Source organism: Microtus ochrogaster, chromosome 4 (genome assembly GCF_000317375.1).
Source record: "Microtus ochrogaster isolate Prairie Vole_2 chromosome 4, MicOch1.0, whole genome shotgun sequence".
NCBI classification, from domain to species: domain Eukaryota; kingdom Metazoa; phylum Chordata; class Mammalia; order Rodentia; family Cricetidae; genus Microtus; species Microtus ochrogaster.
The window spans coordinates 86,487,822-86,505,249 of NC_022011.1; the positions used below are offsets into that span (position 1 = coordinate 86,487,822).

The 17,428-nt window shown below is 41.7% G+C and overlaps 1 protein-coding gene across 3 annotated transcripts in view; it reads right to left on the reverse strand.

The window, feature by feature from the left end:
- Sestd1 (SEC14 and spectrin domain containing 1) overlaps positions 1-17,428 on the reverse strand; it is a 100,712-nt gene that overhangs the window by 32,223 nt on the left and 51,061 nt on the right. For 2 of the 3 annotated variants that reach the window (XM_026789952.1, XM_005346626.3), the window contains exons 4-8: positions 14,448-14,538; positions 10,072-10,185; positions 4,962-5,075; positions 3,586-3,683; positions 957-1,012 (exon numbers count right to left, since the gene is read on the reverse strand). In XM_026789952.1, the coding sequence (XP_026645753.1) occupies positions 957-1,012; positions 3,586-3,683; positions 4,962-5,075; positions 10,072-10,185; positions 14,448-14,538 (473 nt within the window). The remainder of the gene's footprint in view (positions 1-956; positions 1,013-3,585; positions 3,684-4,961; positions 5,076-10,071; positions 10,186-14,447; positions 14,539-17,428) is intronic. The other variant, XM_013345910.2, reaches the window with a different exon arrangement.

Sequence of the window (17,428 nt, forward strand, 5' to 3'; positions counted from 1 at the left end):
TCTGGATAAGGTGGGCCTTGGCCTTGTTACCTGGCTGACCCTGCCTGCGAGGAGCTGTGCCCCCAGCCACAGTGTAATCGTTTACGCTTTGGTTTCGCACCTTATGAAAACAGTGCAGTAACAAGACCCACCTCACAGACTGTAATGAAGGATAAAAGAGGTCACACAGAGTACTTAGATCTGTGCTTGAAATCCAGTAAGATTGGCAGTGTGAGCTATTAACTTTTGAGATTAGAAATAAAGTTGCAGTATTTCATTGAGAGAATTCTAATTCATTCACCTAGAACTGACAGATCTCTACTGCAGACACGGGGCTAGCGGACACACAGCGTGAAGCCTGGGTCCTAGAACTGAGGGATCTCTACTGCAGACACGGGGCTAGCGGACACACAGGACACACAGCGTGAAGCCTGGGGCACAGGGCACAAGGCCACTGCCAAGGGCTTAGGGTTCACACAGATGATTACAAGCTGCTGTAAAAGGTGCCTCTGGACCTGGACCTGCTTTGAGCTGTGGTGATAAATTTTCTTAACTGACTCTGAACAACTTACTTACTTAGTTTTGTTTTTAATCTCTAAGCCTTGATTTCTTAAAGTATAAAATAGAGATAAAAATCTAATTATCTCAAACACTGTAGAGAGAATACAGCACATAGCAGGTATACAATAATTTTCATAACAAGCCAATGAGATAGAATTCAATGCACTTTGTAAAATGCAGTTTATTAAAAGAGGAAATAAATCCAGTTTTTCTAGGAGGAGATAATTTGTCATTACTAATTTTTAAATATTATGCTAACACCATCAGATTAATCTCAAATCAGTTTGAAAAGCTCCACTCTAAATTCTCTCTACCCACATACATGCTGAATAGATTGTTTTTAAAGAGGCTAACTAATACTTTGCTTACTAGATTATTATTATTATCACTAATAGATGTTTTGTTTTTCACTTTACCTGTCTGAAGAACTGTCTCAGGATCAACAGATGGAAGAAAGTTTAAATCCACAGACCTGGCAGACATTAAAAGAATCATTTTTAAATGCTGTACTATTCTTATAAATCTACTTCACAAATTGTTTTACACATAATACATGCACTCCAGAAGGATCGATGTAACTTCTATGAGATCAATAAAAAGCAAACACCAATGTTCCTCAAGCTGCTCTATAATGTAGGAAGTAATTACTACCAAACTCATCTTAATGTTCCAAACCAGAGAGGAACACAGCAAAAGAGAACAATTTTCCTGAATGAAAATAAATGTACAAAATCTTTGATATACTATTTGCAAACCAAATTCAACAACACATTAAGAGGATTATATATTTAACTGCCAAGTTGGGCTGGCTTCAGAGCAAACGCAAGAATGGTTCAACATACATAATTAAGTAAGTGTAATATAGAACACACAGACTTAAGGACAAAAACCTCAACAGACAGAAGGAGACAAGGGTTTTCACTCTCTCCATTCTTATTCAACACAGTATCTGAGACCCTAGCTACAGCAATGTAGAGGAGAGAACAAAGTCAAACTGTCCCTTAATGAAGATGACATGGTCCACAATCATGTAACTAAAACACCTTTAGCAAGAGAGGAGGCAACAATCACCCTACAAACATGACTGGCTTGCATACATATATGCATACATGCGTGGTATCCTAACAGTTACACGCCATGCCTTCCCTACTGTTGTCTTGTTTCTTGGGAAGCTGGATTCTGCTTTCACTTTCTGTAACAGGTGAGAGAGAAAATTCAAGAAAGCTAGAGGAGCTAAATTACAGCTAAAAACCATGTTGCTATATGCTGAACTAAATCCTGCAATTTGTTAACTGACCCATGCTCTTGCCTCTTGGGTTGCCAAGATGCCTCCTGAGGGATACATAGCACAATGAAGGTTGATAAAATTCACAAGAGATGGATGGGATTCTGTTACCTGAGTATGAAAAAAAAATCAAAACGATAACATTTGAGTGTGGAAAAAGACTGGAAGACACAATATTTTATTACTATTTCATGTAGACACGCAAGTCAGCATTTCCCAGTCTTCCTCAAAATATTAAAAACACCTTAGTAGAGAAAGAATGGAGTCCTGACCTATTGTCATCCAAGCATGCAGAGGTCTAAAGAAGCAATTAAACAGGCTTCTTTGATGCTGTGCTTCCTCAGAGCCCTTAAGCCGGGTTTGCAGCCATCAGCAGAGACAGAATACAGCATTAAACTCTGTCCATCAACTAATTTTCCATGGGTACCCTCTTCATATGTACGTCTTTCCTGAGATATAAGTGTGTGTGATAGCTATATATAAATCACATATGTAGCCATACATATGTATTTACATTTTTATTTTATATGGTGTTGTGGAACTCTGTTTTCCAGGCAGGATATGCTACTGCTATCTTGAAATAGAGCAGCTTTGTTACCATAAAGAGACTCCCATAAGACTAGCCCACTAACATTCTTCTGTGAGAAAGGAGGAGGGTGTATCAGACAGCACAAGAGGCTTACAAGAGGCTTCTCTCCACCTGCAGGATATACAAGGGGTTGGCACTTGGTAAACAGAGAATCTTTTAGTGATATAACTACCTACATGCTTCCTATGGTCTTGGAAGGAACATCTCGCCCATGCGCCCATAAGTAACCTAAATAAAATTGGTTCACCAAGCTAGACTGTGTGGAACCATGACTCTAGTGGGTCACGGGTGCTCTACTTGGGATGAAAAGACATTGTCCATGCCTCCAAGGAAGAAGTCACACGATATAGGCTATACAGAAGATTGACATTTGTGACTATTTACAGTATCCTCAATTAAACTGAAATTCAAACTACTTGTTTTTATATTCTGAACTCATTCTAATCAACATTTGGTAAAGTTATCATTCTTTTACATCCATGTAACCATGTTATGTCAGCTGACTGACACATGATCATAGGGTCCAAAGCAGGTTCAAGCCAGATGCAACACAAACTTGACAAGAAGACTGTGGATTCCTGCAAACTTCCTAACAAGAAAGCACAGTTCTAGTGACACTGACATCAACAGTTCAGGATGATTTGTATCTTAATGTGCTAAAGTTAGCCTTGGGTAGAAAGGAACCTGGTCCACCAACCAAAACGTGAAGACTGGCTAGGCCGTAAAGGCAATAAACACCCTGGTAAGGTAGCAAGTCTAGAAAGCTAGACTTATTGATGATACAACTCAACTACTATGTCAACTATGATGAAATGAGACACTCCTTCCAAGTATCATGTTTCAGGACAAGAATTCTATATGCTAGACATTTTGATACTAACGAATTTAAATAAAGTAGTAAGAATTTTATTTCAAGCTGCAGGTGTCTGCAGGAAAGGGCAAAACCAAGGAGAGTAGACAATGGCTTCATTTTCCAAGGATGGTCTGATGCTTCCCAGTGCAAGGAGAAAGGAACACAGCCAGGCTCATCAGAAAGTCCCCTTATAAAGCCAACTTAAGTCCAATGAAGGTTGTATGTGTAAGGCGAATGACCATTAGCTGTGTGTGTCACTGCGGTCCTCTTAACCCGAGCCTGCAGCATGGGCACCCTCCAGCAGATAACTCCACCCACCTTTCCTTCTCCTGCTCGTTCCCCTTATCACTTCCATTGTTAATCAGAGCAAGTTCATCTAGCAATGACGTAGACTCCTTCGTAAACTTCTCAAAGACCTGCAACAGGAGAGTGCAGAGACATACCATGAATAATCTCAAAATCAATACATAATAAGGACTTCAGGTAACAGCAACAGCACTATCCGTGGTGTTTCTCTTCCTTCCCAGAAAGTCACACGGTGCAGTTCAACCACCAGAGAGCACAGCAGTGCACAGAGCCCAGAACAAAATCACACTGCAAGTAATGAAGAGTTTTAATGGCAACAGAATTTTCAAATGCATTAAATTATTCAAACTTTGTTTTTATAATTTATTGTATTATAATTTATAAATATAATGCATAATAATATAATTTATTCAAACTCATTTCCACTCTTATCCTTCTGTGGGAAAACCTGTATCAATAACGGATTTTATAACTACATGAATGTGACTGAGAGCAGCTACAGCCACCTACCCTAATCTCAGACCGCGTCCTCACCATGCTCGATCACCAGTCAATACTGGTCATATTTAGCAGTCCAGAGTTTTTCAGACAAGTCTGTAGTATATAGATAAATGACTTATAACTTTAACATGAGTATTTCTGAGAAGGGATTCGACCACATCTGAACACAGGCAATAAAACAGGCATACAGTTTTCCGACAGAGGTGTCACTGTTTAGATACGGCTATTCATTCAGGGCTAACCAAAGTTCCCTGAGGTTAGCACACACTCTCAAGAAGCTACTTCAGAGACCATTCTCTCCACAACTCAATAAAGCAATGCTGTGTGACACTGAGCAGCACGCCTCACAAGTCTGGACAAGCGGAAGCTGTCTGTCTGTCATACTGCATCACGGGCTGATATTACATGAGAAGTATCTTCTGAAAGGGCTGTGTTATCGAGACCACCTCTCAAGACACTGTGCTACCATCACTCTACTTTAAGGGCAACCTTACCGGTCCTGATCCAATGGACACAGCTAACACAGAGGGCTACTGTACCCTGCAGGGCTAATCTAAATGTTGCAGGTCCGTATTCATTTTGTCTTGCTCACAATTGCACAAGATAGTACTGTTACTATTACTGCCTTATAGATATGAAAACTAAGACATGGGAAATTAAACACATCAATGAAGGTCACATGCCCAGTTTCTAACACCAGGACGCTAGCCAAGTGACCCTGACTACAGAGTGTGGGCTCCGAACAATACAGTTCTCTGACATACACAATGTGCTTCTTTGTTTTAATAAGAACAACCAACATCTTAGTTTACTAAAATGAGAAAGTTATTCACACATATTCATGTGTAAAGGCATTTGATTATCTTGTTTTATAATACTATACCAACCAGCCTCTTATTTAGCCAGTCCATGTGATCGTAGGTAAGACTCCCACCAAAGTCTTCTGTCAACTGGCATGGCTCTATGTAACGAGTCAACTTATTGGCAGACACTAAAATAACCTACAGAGAAAAGAAAAAAATACCAAGTAAACTATTAAAGTCTGGAGGTAAATAAGGAACTAGAATTAAGGTTAAAAAAACGTGCAATACTGCTTCAAAATAATAGCAAACTATCATTTATTATTTAATGCAACATGTAAAATCAATTCAATTATGGTTATCTGCTAAAAAAAACTATCAAAAAATTCTGATAATATCAATATTGAAAAAAAAATACGAGGAGCCTGAAAATATCTTCACTAACCAAAGATGTCAGTAAAAATAAACTGGACTGAAACATTGAATGGTTTAACTCTGGGAACTTAAAAGAAACGATACTCTGCCGGGCGATGGTGGCGCACGCCTTTAATCCCAGCACTCGGGAGGCAGAGCAGGAGGATCTCTGTGAGTTCGAGACCAGCCAGGTCTCCAGGACAGGCTCCAAAGCCACAGAGAAACCCTGTTTCGAAAAACAAAAAAACAAAAAAAACAAAAAAAAAAAGAAACGATACTCTTCAGGCTAAGCCAAGAAAGGAAGTCATTCTGCTGAAGACCAGCAACAGAGGGAGGTAAACACAGGCAGCATCTTTCATAAGAGGGACCAAGGGTGGGTATACAGCAAGAGAGGGTAAGTTTCTCACTATGCAACACCCCAGTAAGGACACAGAGAAAGTACAGTAGAACTAAGGGATTGAGACACAAAGATGATGGCCAGTGACTGAGTCTCATTACCAAGGAACACAATGCTAAGAGAGCAGCCTTAGGGGGGAAATTAAGTCTGGATATGACTGTGGAAATCCAAATGTCAGTTTGTGGAAATAAAAGCTGCAGATGGCAAAAGTGTGTTCAGTATATGGCAGGATGTTCACTGCAATGTGCTCCCGATGGGAAATGTTGCATCTGTCCAAGATGCGAAAGATGGAAACTGGGCTGTCCGAGAATGACAACAATGTGTACAAAGAAACCGAAGATTAAAAAGCTTCACTTGATGGAAAAGCCCATAATCCCACAGCCAACAACAGCAGGATTGCGTATTCATTTCCAGGAAGCAGACACTATTCACAACCTTCCTGTGCATGCACCAATACTCAAAGAATACGTTGGCGGATGAAAACAAAACAAAACTCTAACTAACTAAATAAAACGAATTTCCACAAAACACTGCTAACAACATTTCCAAAATAGTACAATTTAGTTTATTCTGAGCTGTATGAACTATGAGCGACCACAGTGCTGAAGCACAGATTCAGGCTGCCCCAAATAATGTGGCCCCATGAAGAAGCAGCTGCTAGGACTTTATAGACACAGAAGGGAAGAAAGTGAGTAAGTTAAGGCCTTTGTCAATCCAAGTTTTCGGATGATACCCTTAGCTTGGTGGAAACTCAGGGTCTGCTGTTAATACATTCTAAAGGTTGTTACCTGTAGTTGAAAGGACAGGGGCTCGGACACAAGGGTGAGCTTCTCAGGGGCTAACGATGGCCCAAAGTAATTTGGCTGTAGATCCGTACCATTTTAACTCTCCACAAAATTCTGATACACGTCTATAAAAACTAAAAAGACTAAATATCACCAAGGGTGTTCTTGACAAAGGAACATGAAGAACACCTCTGGTTCTGGGTCTCACTACTGGAGACTTCAAGAAAAATAATAAAAACAGAGAAGAACACAGATTTGAGTAAATATCCTATTATTATGAATGCTTACACATAAAAGAGGGGCAGAGGCAGCACTCTGATTTCCAGTGTCTCTGAGGACAGGATTAATGCCAGTTCTAGCCTTGTCATTATCACACAGACACTGTCCTCTGGGCAGCAATATCTGACGGTCACTGGGGAGGTGCTGCTGAGGGGCAAAAGGAACTTGACTTCACTACCAGAGAAAAGGAAGCTGAGTAAGTAGGTATGGATTTCACATGGGCCGGATATGCAGAGAAATACTGAGGCTAGCAAGGGAAGGAATCTTCGGTGGACAATAAAGGGCACTGCAAAAGTGCACAGGAAAGAGATCACTAAAAGGGAAAACTAAAGAAAACAAGAAATCCCGTGGGAACAATGAACAGGCCACCTGACTGACAATGTGGAAAGCTGATAACAAAACTTTGTTATATTATACATAATTCTGTAGAGTAAAACACTTAGTCATACTTAGAAGAACACCAGTATTTGTAACAAAATTATACTGTTAAAAATAAACAGAATTATCTACACAAAGACATAGGCTTCTTTTATAAAAGCCCAAATTACTCCAAGAAAAATAATTTTTGATTAAATAAGAATGAATGTTGAATTTAATTCTATCTCTAAGCTCTAAGTACCACTTAATAACTGGTAGTGAACTTCCCTTTAAAGTTGAATATGTTTAGTGGCCAAATAACCAGCATTTGAAATTACTCCCATCTCTTTAGGACATCAAGCTTTTAATAAGCACTTACTGACTGGGTAAATTTCAGAACTGAGTCTCTTCAGTGTCTAAGAGGAAAGGCACTGATATAAAAAGCTTCATTCATTAAACACTTCCGTTCCAAGTCAAACATCTATGACATCAGACCAAAGCTGCTGCTTCTTTTATCCTCTGAGATGCTAGTGACTGTTCATTCACAGGGGCAGGCACCTGTGCTAAGCAGGATGTGACAAAGGTCATAAAGTACCAGGTTTCCTTATCCTGTGCACAGCCTGAGTCTGAGCGGCTGGCGCACCTGCTCACTTCATATTCGCGCAGAGTCGTGTTTTCTGCAGGCCCCTAGCTATGAACTATGGAACTGTGTTCGATCTCCCTTGTGCCAACTGCAGCATCCAGGCTTTCTTGACCTCAGCTTCTTGGGATGTGACTTCCCACCTAAACTGTTAGGAAAATAATCTCTGGACTAGCGAGAGCCATCTTCCTTTAATTGGTAGCACACATGGCTCCACTAATGCCACACAACAGTCAGATCCACCAATGACAAAGCTGCAAGAACAAGTGGGGAGAAACATCTGTTTTCTACTTGGTGTATAGAACAAGCATCGCTGCAGCCAAAGGACCACAGAGAAACCTGAACAATAAGACAAAGCCAAGAGCCAAATCAACCTGGGCTACTGTACTTGACACCTCTCCTCACTGCTAAAACACAAAGAAAAGGTAAGTGGGTTAACATGCACACACAAATGCTATTTACCCCAATTTTTACTATCTTAAAATGCCCAATATTCAATTCAGAATAAAACGAAAGAGCATACAAGAAATACCACAGTCCCTACTCAGAGCCAACAGTATAAAGAATAAGAGACACAAGTGATCACGTGTCAGGTAGCAGGAACCATGCAGACAGCATGCAGACAGCATTCAGAGACAGATGAGAGATCACCAAGAAGACAAAGAAGATTCATCACTTAGAGTCTAAGGGAGGCTGGATTCTTGGATATCACCCCAAGTGCCAAAATCTAAAGATATTCAAGTAGTCTGAGTACAGTGCCACTTCATCTGCACAGACCCCACATAAATCTCTTGCATGCTTTCAATCAACCCTAGCTTACTCATACCTAATGACATGCAAATGGTAGAGAAACGTGGTTAAAGAGTATGGTTTAGGCACAAACGCTATGTTTAATACAGAAAAAAGTGTGTGTATGTGTTTGTCTAGGTTTTGTGTGTGTGCGCCTGTCTATATATGTGTCTGTCTGTCTTTCTTCTTGCCTGCCTATCTGTCTGTTTGTACAATGCACACGCCAACATAAGTGGAGGCCAGAGGACACCCCTGGATAGATTCCTCAAAATCTTGGGTGCCAGTCATCCTTTTGTATGTTTGTTTACTTAAACACAGGATCTCTCATTGCAATCAAGGTCACAAGCAAGTCAGACTGGCCGACCAGCCAGCCTCAGGGATCCATCTACGCCATCTACGCCCATCTCCCCAGGACTGGGTTTTTAATTATGTGCCACCATGTCCAGTTTTTCACTTGGGTTCAGAACTGAAATATGGTCCTTGCTCAGAAAGCGCTTTTAGCACTGGAGCCATTTCCTGATCCCAGAAGAAACTTTTCCAAATATTTTCATATGTGACTTCAATCCATAAATGTGAATATGGATGGAAGGCTGGGTACACAAGAATCAAACAGAGATGCCACATAGCAAAACCATGGCAAGAGATGAGGAAATTTTCCAGCGGTCTTTCTCAACAAACTCAGCACAACCAAACACAGAGTCTGAAAATGGATCAAAACTGAAAAAAATTCCAAAAGAGAAAACACCCAAACCGGGCTAGGACAAGCTCCATAACAGAGCACCTGTCTACCACTCACAAAACCCTGGGTTCAGTCCCCAGAACAAAATAAATAAGAAGGGGACAATATGGGTTTAAAATCAAAGAGAAGACCAAGTAAGAAAAGTGAGAAAATTTCTAATCATCCAACATGAATATAGTTAAAATAGCAGAAATACAGAAATCAGGGTACAGAGATATTTCAAATCACAGTGTCAAAGAATTTTTAAACTGGAGGACACAGTCCAGGGACACAAGAACTACGGAGACTACCAAATAGGATAAACACCAAATGAAAGATCTACACATATGAAATCAAAGTGCTGAAAACCAAAATCAAAATGAAATCTTAAAGGTGGCCCAAGGGAAAGTGACCTAAACAAACAGGATCAAGACTAATAAAACTGACTCCACGTAAGAAAAACCTGAAAATAAACATGGCATATGGCCGACAATACACTCTATGGTCCACTCTGAGGTCTAGAGTGGCCTCCCACTTGCCACATTTCCTCCTCCACATCATTGAAAACTTTAAATACAAAGGGTTCAGTTATGCGGGAGTTAATAAAGAGTGTACAGATGGAGATGAAGCTTTTACAGTATATGAGGAAGACACAATCATTTCACAAGTGTGTGAGCGCCGAGTATATATAGCTGCGGTACAGCAGTGCAGCACAGAGCTAGCGATTCTAAGTAACTAACAGAACACGCACAGCAATGTCAGTGAGATCTACTTCCAAAGGCGCAACACAACTCTTTTTTAATAAGGATTATATTTACCTCAAAGCCAAGTCTATCCTTTTCTTTCCAAAAACAAAAGTGGGTTACTTTCTTATCCCAGAATTCATCTGGCTTCACTACACATACAAGGGATACCTCAGCCGGAACAACATTCTGCAAAACATAGAAGAATAAGCACAAATTACACACGCGAATGACTTACTCGATGTACAAATCACTAGACACTTGCGGTTATGTACGATACTTGAAAAAGAAGTCAAATAAGAAAAGAAAGCCAAAGAAATTCTCCAAACTTTAAAACCTAAGTGGCAATAAAGAAAGACAAGCTATTTAGAAGTTTTCGAACAATTCTAAACAGACCATATGTATCAATTACATTTGTTATACACAGTATCCCTGCTGAAAGCATGTTTAGAGTAAACCACAAGACTTATATTTTAGGTAAGAAACTATTAAAATTAGTTTTTCTAAGGCACAGGACAAATTTTTCCAATACCACCATCAAGAAGAATTTCTTCAGGAGATGAGAAATCCATTTTCTCACAAAGTTGCTTTCTTATCTGCCATTACATAAAAAGTCGAGGTTCTTTGTGATCAGTAACTGGGAGAAGACAAACCATCTTTCCACACAACACAGTTTCACATTCTCTACAACGACCAAGAGTGGTAGTTAGCATTATTAACTTAAGTACGTCTCCTTAACCAGGAAGCTGCGCAAACGTCTAACCTGAAGAAAGCCTTGCAATCTACTCATTTCCACTCTGTTCTGTTAACATCCCAAACTAACCTCCTCAAATACTCTGCAAAGGCCTCAGTGCTTTACACCGTCTGGGGTCAGAATGCCTGGTCACACTGCTAATGCAGTTCAAGCTGGATCCTTGCTGAGTCAGACCTGACTGTGCGCCTCTTCCTGGCATGCTCCTCCACCATCGCTGAGCTCATAGATCCTAGAATGCAAGTCTGAACCCGCCTCACGTGTTTGCCCCTCCACTCCTTCTGCTCAGGGTGTTCTTCATTCTGTGTCCTGTACTGAGGGCTCCCTCCTTAAGGAGGCTTTCCCTGCATCTAGAGGGTGTATGTATCTGTGACTGTCTGTGTGTATCTATGTGTAAGAATATATGTATCTGTGTCTGTTGTCTGTAAGTGTGTAATTGTATTTATGTCTGTGTGTATCTGTGTATAAGAATGTGTGTATACTTCTTGTGTGTGTATATATGTATAAAAGTGTGTGTATCTGTGTGTTTGTGTATTTCTGTGTATGTATCTGAGTGTATTATCTCTGCGTGAGTGTATCTGTGTTATGTATCTGTGTGTGTACATCTGTAAGAGTGTATCTGTGTTATCTGTATCTGTGTATCTGTATATTGTGTGAATCTGTGAGTGTATCTGTGAGTTTATCTCTGTGAGTGTATCTGTGTTATCTGTATCTGTGTATCTGTATACTGTGTGAATCTGTGTGAGTGTATCTGTGTGAGTTTATCTGTGTGTGCATCTGTGTGAGGGTATCTGTGTGTGCATCTGTGTGTGTATATCGGCGTGTGTGTGTGTCCACATTCATCACAGCTCTCACCACCAGTTAATGCTTCTCATTCATTTCCTTAACTGCCCATTGCCTGACTCCTCAACGGCACCTAGGCTTCCCAATGGCAGGTACTTATCTATGAATGTCTTTCTGTACCTCAGTGCCTGACACACAGAACCCATTCCAACAGTATCTGTTAGAAAGTTCATTAGCAGTGGATCTCACTCAAGAACTGTAGCTTAGAGCTGGAGGTGATGGAGGCAGATCACAAGTCAGGTGTGTCTGACTCAGTCTTGCCAGTCCCACAGGCTCTGGACCAGGTCAACACATTACTTCTGAAATGAAGAATATATTAGACTTTGAGGGCCCGAGAAACTTTTTCCAACTATTCAGTTCTATGGTGGAGAGTTTGCAAATTTTGTGCATGGTAAGCTCCTGATATATTTAAACCCAAAAGTCCAACCACTACTCTAAGTCATTGAAGGCTGCACCAAGTTATAATTTTTTTGGAAAGAGACAGAAAATGATCTTTCCACAGCAGCATGCCAGTGTTCCTGTAACGACTAGGATGTCGCTAAGGTAAGCAGCATGAACTCGGCTGTTTCAGAATCCTTATCACAGAGGCTGGGAAGTTTAGGGTGTAGTTTCTTCAGTTACTGACCTATGGAAAAATCAGTATTTCTAAGCCACTGCACAGGAAAACTATGAGAAGCAAGGGAAACAAGGCTCCTCTTTCAGAACATTAGTGATAGGCAGACTGCTCTCACGGAGCTGGGGGAACTACCAAACAGGTGACCCCAGCCCAAGATCAAAGCACAGAAGTCACTTCCTGAATAGAGATAGTTAACGAGGAGAAAATGGCCAAGGGAATTGTGGAAAAGTCAGATATGAGTCAGTCTAAATGTCTACAAAATTATCCATCAGGAAGAAAGCACAGCAGGGATTAAGTCTACCGACTGTTCTACTACAGAACTGCCACAGATCCAAGTGCAGATCATAGCAAGTCCCAAGGGCTCACCAGCGACAGGTGAGTGTCGCGATGAAAGGAAGAGCACACGGCCATCATCAATGGACTGCTCACCTAAGTGGAATTTGACGACTTTTTCAGAGAAGTCTCGGGTTGGGAGACCACCACATGTTTGGCAGAGGGTTTGCTGTGGGGCACCAATTTTAAAAACCAGTCCTCTGAGGACACCTCTTTATCTCAGGACAGAGCCCGGTGAGGACATTTAAGTCTTATCCTTAAAAAGGAAGCAACAGGGGCTGGAGAGATGGCTCAGCAGCGAAGAGGCTGCTCTTCCAGAGGACCCAGGTTCAATTCCCAGCACCCAAATGGTCGCTCACAACTGTCTGTAACTCCAGTCCTAGGGGATCCAACACCTACTTCTGGTCTCCTTGGTCACCAGGCACAGATGTGATGCACAGACATGAATGTAGGATCTACATCCATACAGATTAGAAAAAAACAAACAGTGAAGCAATAGGTAAATAATCTGGCATCACTTCAGACGTGTGGAAAAAGCCAGGGCCCAACACTTGGGCTTTGCCAACTTCTAGCTTTGTGAGGCTGAACTTAAATAACGCAGACAGTATTGAGTCACGCTAAACTCTGACACCAAAGTTAAAACCTGTAATTATCTCTCCTCGTTGCCATCCCTCAAATCCTCTCAACCCAACTGTCCTAAGTAATGGATGAAGCATGACACAGGATTCTCCCAATTGAGGATTTAAAGCTCAGTCCCATTTCTCTGTGTGGCCCTAAAGGAGCAGCCCGTCACTGCTCATGCTCAGACTGTCATTTATGCCACTGATAATGACTAAAACAAACACATGCTACCTGTTCCTGCCGAATGAATTGTATTTTCCCCAAATTAGTCTACTGATGCCTTTCACTGAATTTGGTTCATCTGGGGGTGTCACGAAATATCTCCCTTTCTGGAAACTTCTAAGGAAGACCAGATACCTGAGAGCAGCCCACCCCTTGGGATGTTTCTGTGTCACATGACAATGTAGCCTTACAGAAGACAAGGGTTTGCTGAGTCTCTGCTCCATGCTAGAAACTGACAGACCAGTGTGAGGGACATGAAGAAATACAGGACGAGATGCCCCGCCCCCACTCTGCAGACTTGGTAGCTGATTATTAAATGTGAATTTACAAGCTGTTAATGTCCTAAAGATACAGCTATGAAGCCAGGCCATAGTGGCACACGCCTTTAATACCAGCACTCGGGAGGCAGAGGCAGGCGGATCTCTGTGAGTTTGAGGCCAGCCTGGAACCAGGACAGGCTCCAAAGCTGCAGAGAAACCCTGTCTCGAAAAACCAAAAAAAAAAAAAAAAAGAGAAAAAAAGATACAGCTATGAAATAAATTCTGGGATATAAATTTTTAGTATGATCATCACAAATCCTAAATTTTTATTTTTATTTCTCTGTGGGTTTTGTTTTCTTAAAGCCGCCACTAGCATATAAGGCTCACCTGCCAAACTTTCTCAAACTTGACTTGTCCATCCTCGATTCCTGTATAACCAATAAGGAGCCCGGGGGAGGGGGGGGAGACCCAGAAGCACAGCACACAGAGCGGCCAGGTGAGTCCTGTGCTCTCACTCTTCTCACGTGACAACCACAGCCTTTCTTGCTCAGACTACTGCAACACGCCAATCTATTTTCAGCCTTTAAAGCTTGTACAGACTCAACTCTACTTGATAAATTTAAACATATAAAAATTGAATTTAAGCAATCCAATGGCACTGTGTGAAATCTCTTTCAGAACTGAGTCACTGTTGAGAAGCCTGGGCATGAACTGATAAATAATATGTACTTGTAATTTTCATCATGGTACCCTGCTATAAAATGGAAAGCATCTCCTGAGTGACAGACACAGGACCAAGAATCACCTGCAGCATTAAGACGACTGTCTTCACCACATTCCACTGAGACTTCCTGCCGTCCACGATCACGGTGAATCCTCTGGCTTTACATTTCTCACTGAAACAAAACACAATTATGGGTGTTAAAGGAGGTCCAGACTCTCCCCATGACCCTGAAGGAGGAAGGCAAAAGCTTTATAGCAGATGGGGTACAAATCACCTCGCTTGGTCCGACCTACAGTATCAACCGATAAAATTCTCCAGAGTATTCTTTCCATTTCTAACATTGTCTTTCTCATCTCTAGAAGCGTTAGTCACAAGCTGATCAGGAAGGAAAATAACTCTAAGCATGGTAAGCTAAGACCTTAAAAAGAAAGCCAAGGACCATTCCAACATTCCCTAAAGTTTTTCAATATCTCCTTCTAAAAATGGGGCCAAAGAGCCAGGTAAGGACCACCTTCCACATGCCTAGCGCACTTCTTACCAGAAAGTACGATTTATGAGGAACCGGCTTCACACAGGTGAAAATAATAAGCTGTTACTAAACCACTGGAGCCTGGCGTCTTTGTGCCCAGAGATCCAGCATGCTGAAGTCATACTTGCTTCCAGATTGACTGGACACTCGAATGCTGCACCTCTGACCATCACTGCCTTCATTTTCTCATTCTAAGTCATCTGGCCAACAAAACATTACCTTTAGTATGCAAAATGTGTCGTACTGTGTTTAACTGTGCAAATATTTACCAAATGTAACGGTTGCTACATGGAAAAGTTCCATCCTACATACTACATAGCTATATTTACTGTTATCATTATGTACCTATAAACTTAATGCAAGGACCTCACCTGCCCTCTCTCAGTACAGTGGGGGAAACTTCAGCCTTGCTTCCCAGAGCAAAGATCTGGAAATGAAGGCAGTCCAGCCCAGAGTCCTTTCAACTGCACCCATTAGTGCAAAAGTAGAACCAACCTTTCTCGGGGACTTCAATCTGGCTGTCTAGGGATTTCTGAGGCCTTCCCTGCTCCCTCCCAGCACCCACAGTAGTCACAGGTGTTAACACATACTAACTCTCTAGCACGTATCTAACTAGACAGGCAAAGCATGTCTAGTTCTGCTGAGAAGCAGTGAGATCTCCACGAAGAGGAGGCAGAGCTCAGTATTTGAAAGAGGAACAGGATCCTTGGTAGGCAAAGGCAGAAACTGGGCTAAATCGACCGAGATGTATCCCAAAGATAGATAATGCTAACTGAAGCATGTGACCACACAGGAACGTGAACGTAAAGATTTTAACAGCATAAGTTCTGATAGTAGAAAAGTAGAAATCCATGTCTACCAACTGCTAAACAAAAAGAACACAGTGCAGCCACATCTGAAGCACTGTTGAGCAGCTGGCACGCGCCACGACACAGATAACCCTTCAGAATACGATGCTGAAAAGCCAGGGTTGAACACCCAGATGTTGTTTAATTCTCTGGTACAAAATGTACAACACAGGCAAGGCCTCAGAGCGGGTTAGCGGCCGACTGAAGCAGCTGGTGAGAGGAACGCGGGAGGGAACTTCTAACGTCTAGATTCTCTGGACAGACGGAAACTGTCTGGAGTCAGTGACCACAGGACGCTGAGACTACAGTACAAAGCACTCAACTGCGAATGTTATGAAAATCATATTTTATGACAAGTTAGTGAGATTTGTTTTAAAACTTTATGTATTCAATGTTGGGATCTACACTGGGGGAGGGGAGGATCCTCTCTGGAGGGGAAGAGTGTGATACACGCCTGTGCCCAGGCACTCGAGAGCACTTAAATGCTTGCAGGGGTAGGGGAGAAACCAGACACCCAGTCAGTATTTGCAGATGCAAGTCAAGAAGAAATTCCTAGAGATTCCAACAAGACACATTTGAAGGCCACTATGCCTTAGTGTGTCTGCAAGCCCAGGAAGGCCAGCAGAGTCAGGGCAGTCAGACACTAAGTGGCCTCTGGAGACAGGCAAGAACTCAGGGTCTTCTAGTTCTTAGAACTTTGCAAGACATGGAGCCAAGACAAAGCGTTCCAGTGTGGGCCTGTCCCCAGAGACACACGGTGTTTTCTTGTTAGCATCTGTAACCCTGAGATGTAGGCCACACAATCATTTGTTAAATATGTTTTTAAAAAATAACACTTACATTTCAATGCATACTATAAATTAATCTGCCAGTTAATACTGTGAAAGTAATGAAGCTTGCAAATGCCACCTGTAACAATCTTAAAGGATAAGACACTAAATCTTCTACTGCACTGAAAAAGACCCTTAATTTTCTTACATTTTTCACTAAGAGAGAAAATGAAAATACACACAACCCAGAGATACTATTTCAAAACTGCCAACCAAGTGGCATTTCAGATGCGTTTCAAAGGGCACGTCCATGGTCCAGGGTGCTATAAATAAGATTCCTATACCATGCAAAAAAGACAAAAAAAGTGAGATCCCCAACTCCTCACAGCCTTTCTGGGGTAACAAGGCTGGGTTCAAACAGCTCTGTAAAAGAAATGCGGATACAAAACAGCCTCACTTCTGACTCATGAAGGCCTTTCAAGGGATTCCGAGGGTTCGAGCCCTGACACTCGTAACTATTTCTTGATTTTATCTAGGGGTTCTTTTGCTCAAAGTTCTGCTGATCAGCACTGGATTGACTGTGCTTTTATTCTAACGCTGTGTGTGGCATTCATCTTCATCAGAGAACATGCTTGCAAATGTCAGAATGTTCGTCTTCTAAGACTGCTAACTCTAGCCCAATGCTTTGAGATGAGAAGGCCTTTTAAAGTACGTGATGGCATGTCTAATGAGTCACAATACATCGGTCTCCATGGACCCCAGCTTCTACTCTAACCAGTATCTGAGTACTGTGTTCCTCTTCCAAAGCATACCAGCCATACTCACCTGGCATTTTCACATGTGCAAAGCGTACCAGCCATGCTCACCTGGCATTTTCACATGTCCAAAGAGTACCAGCCATGCTCACCTGGCATT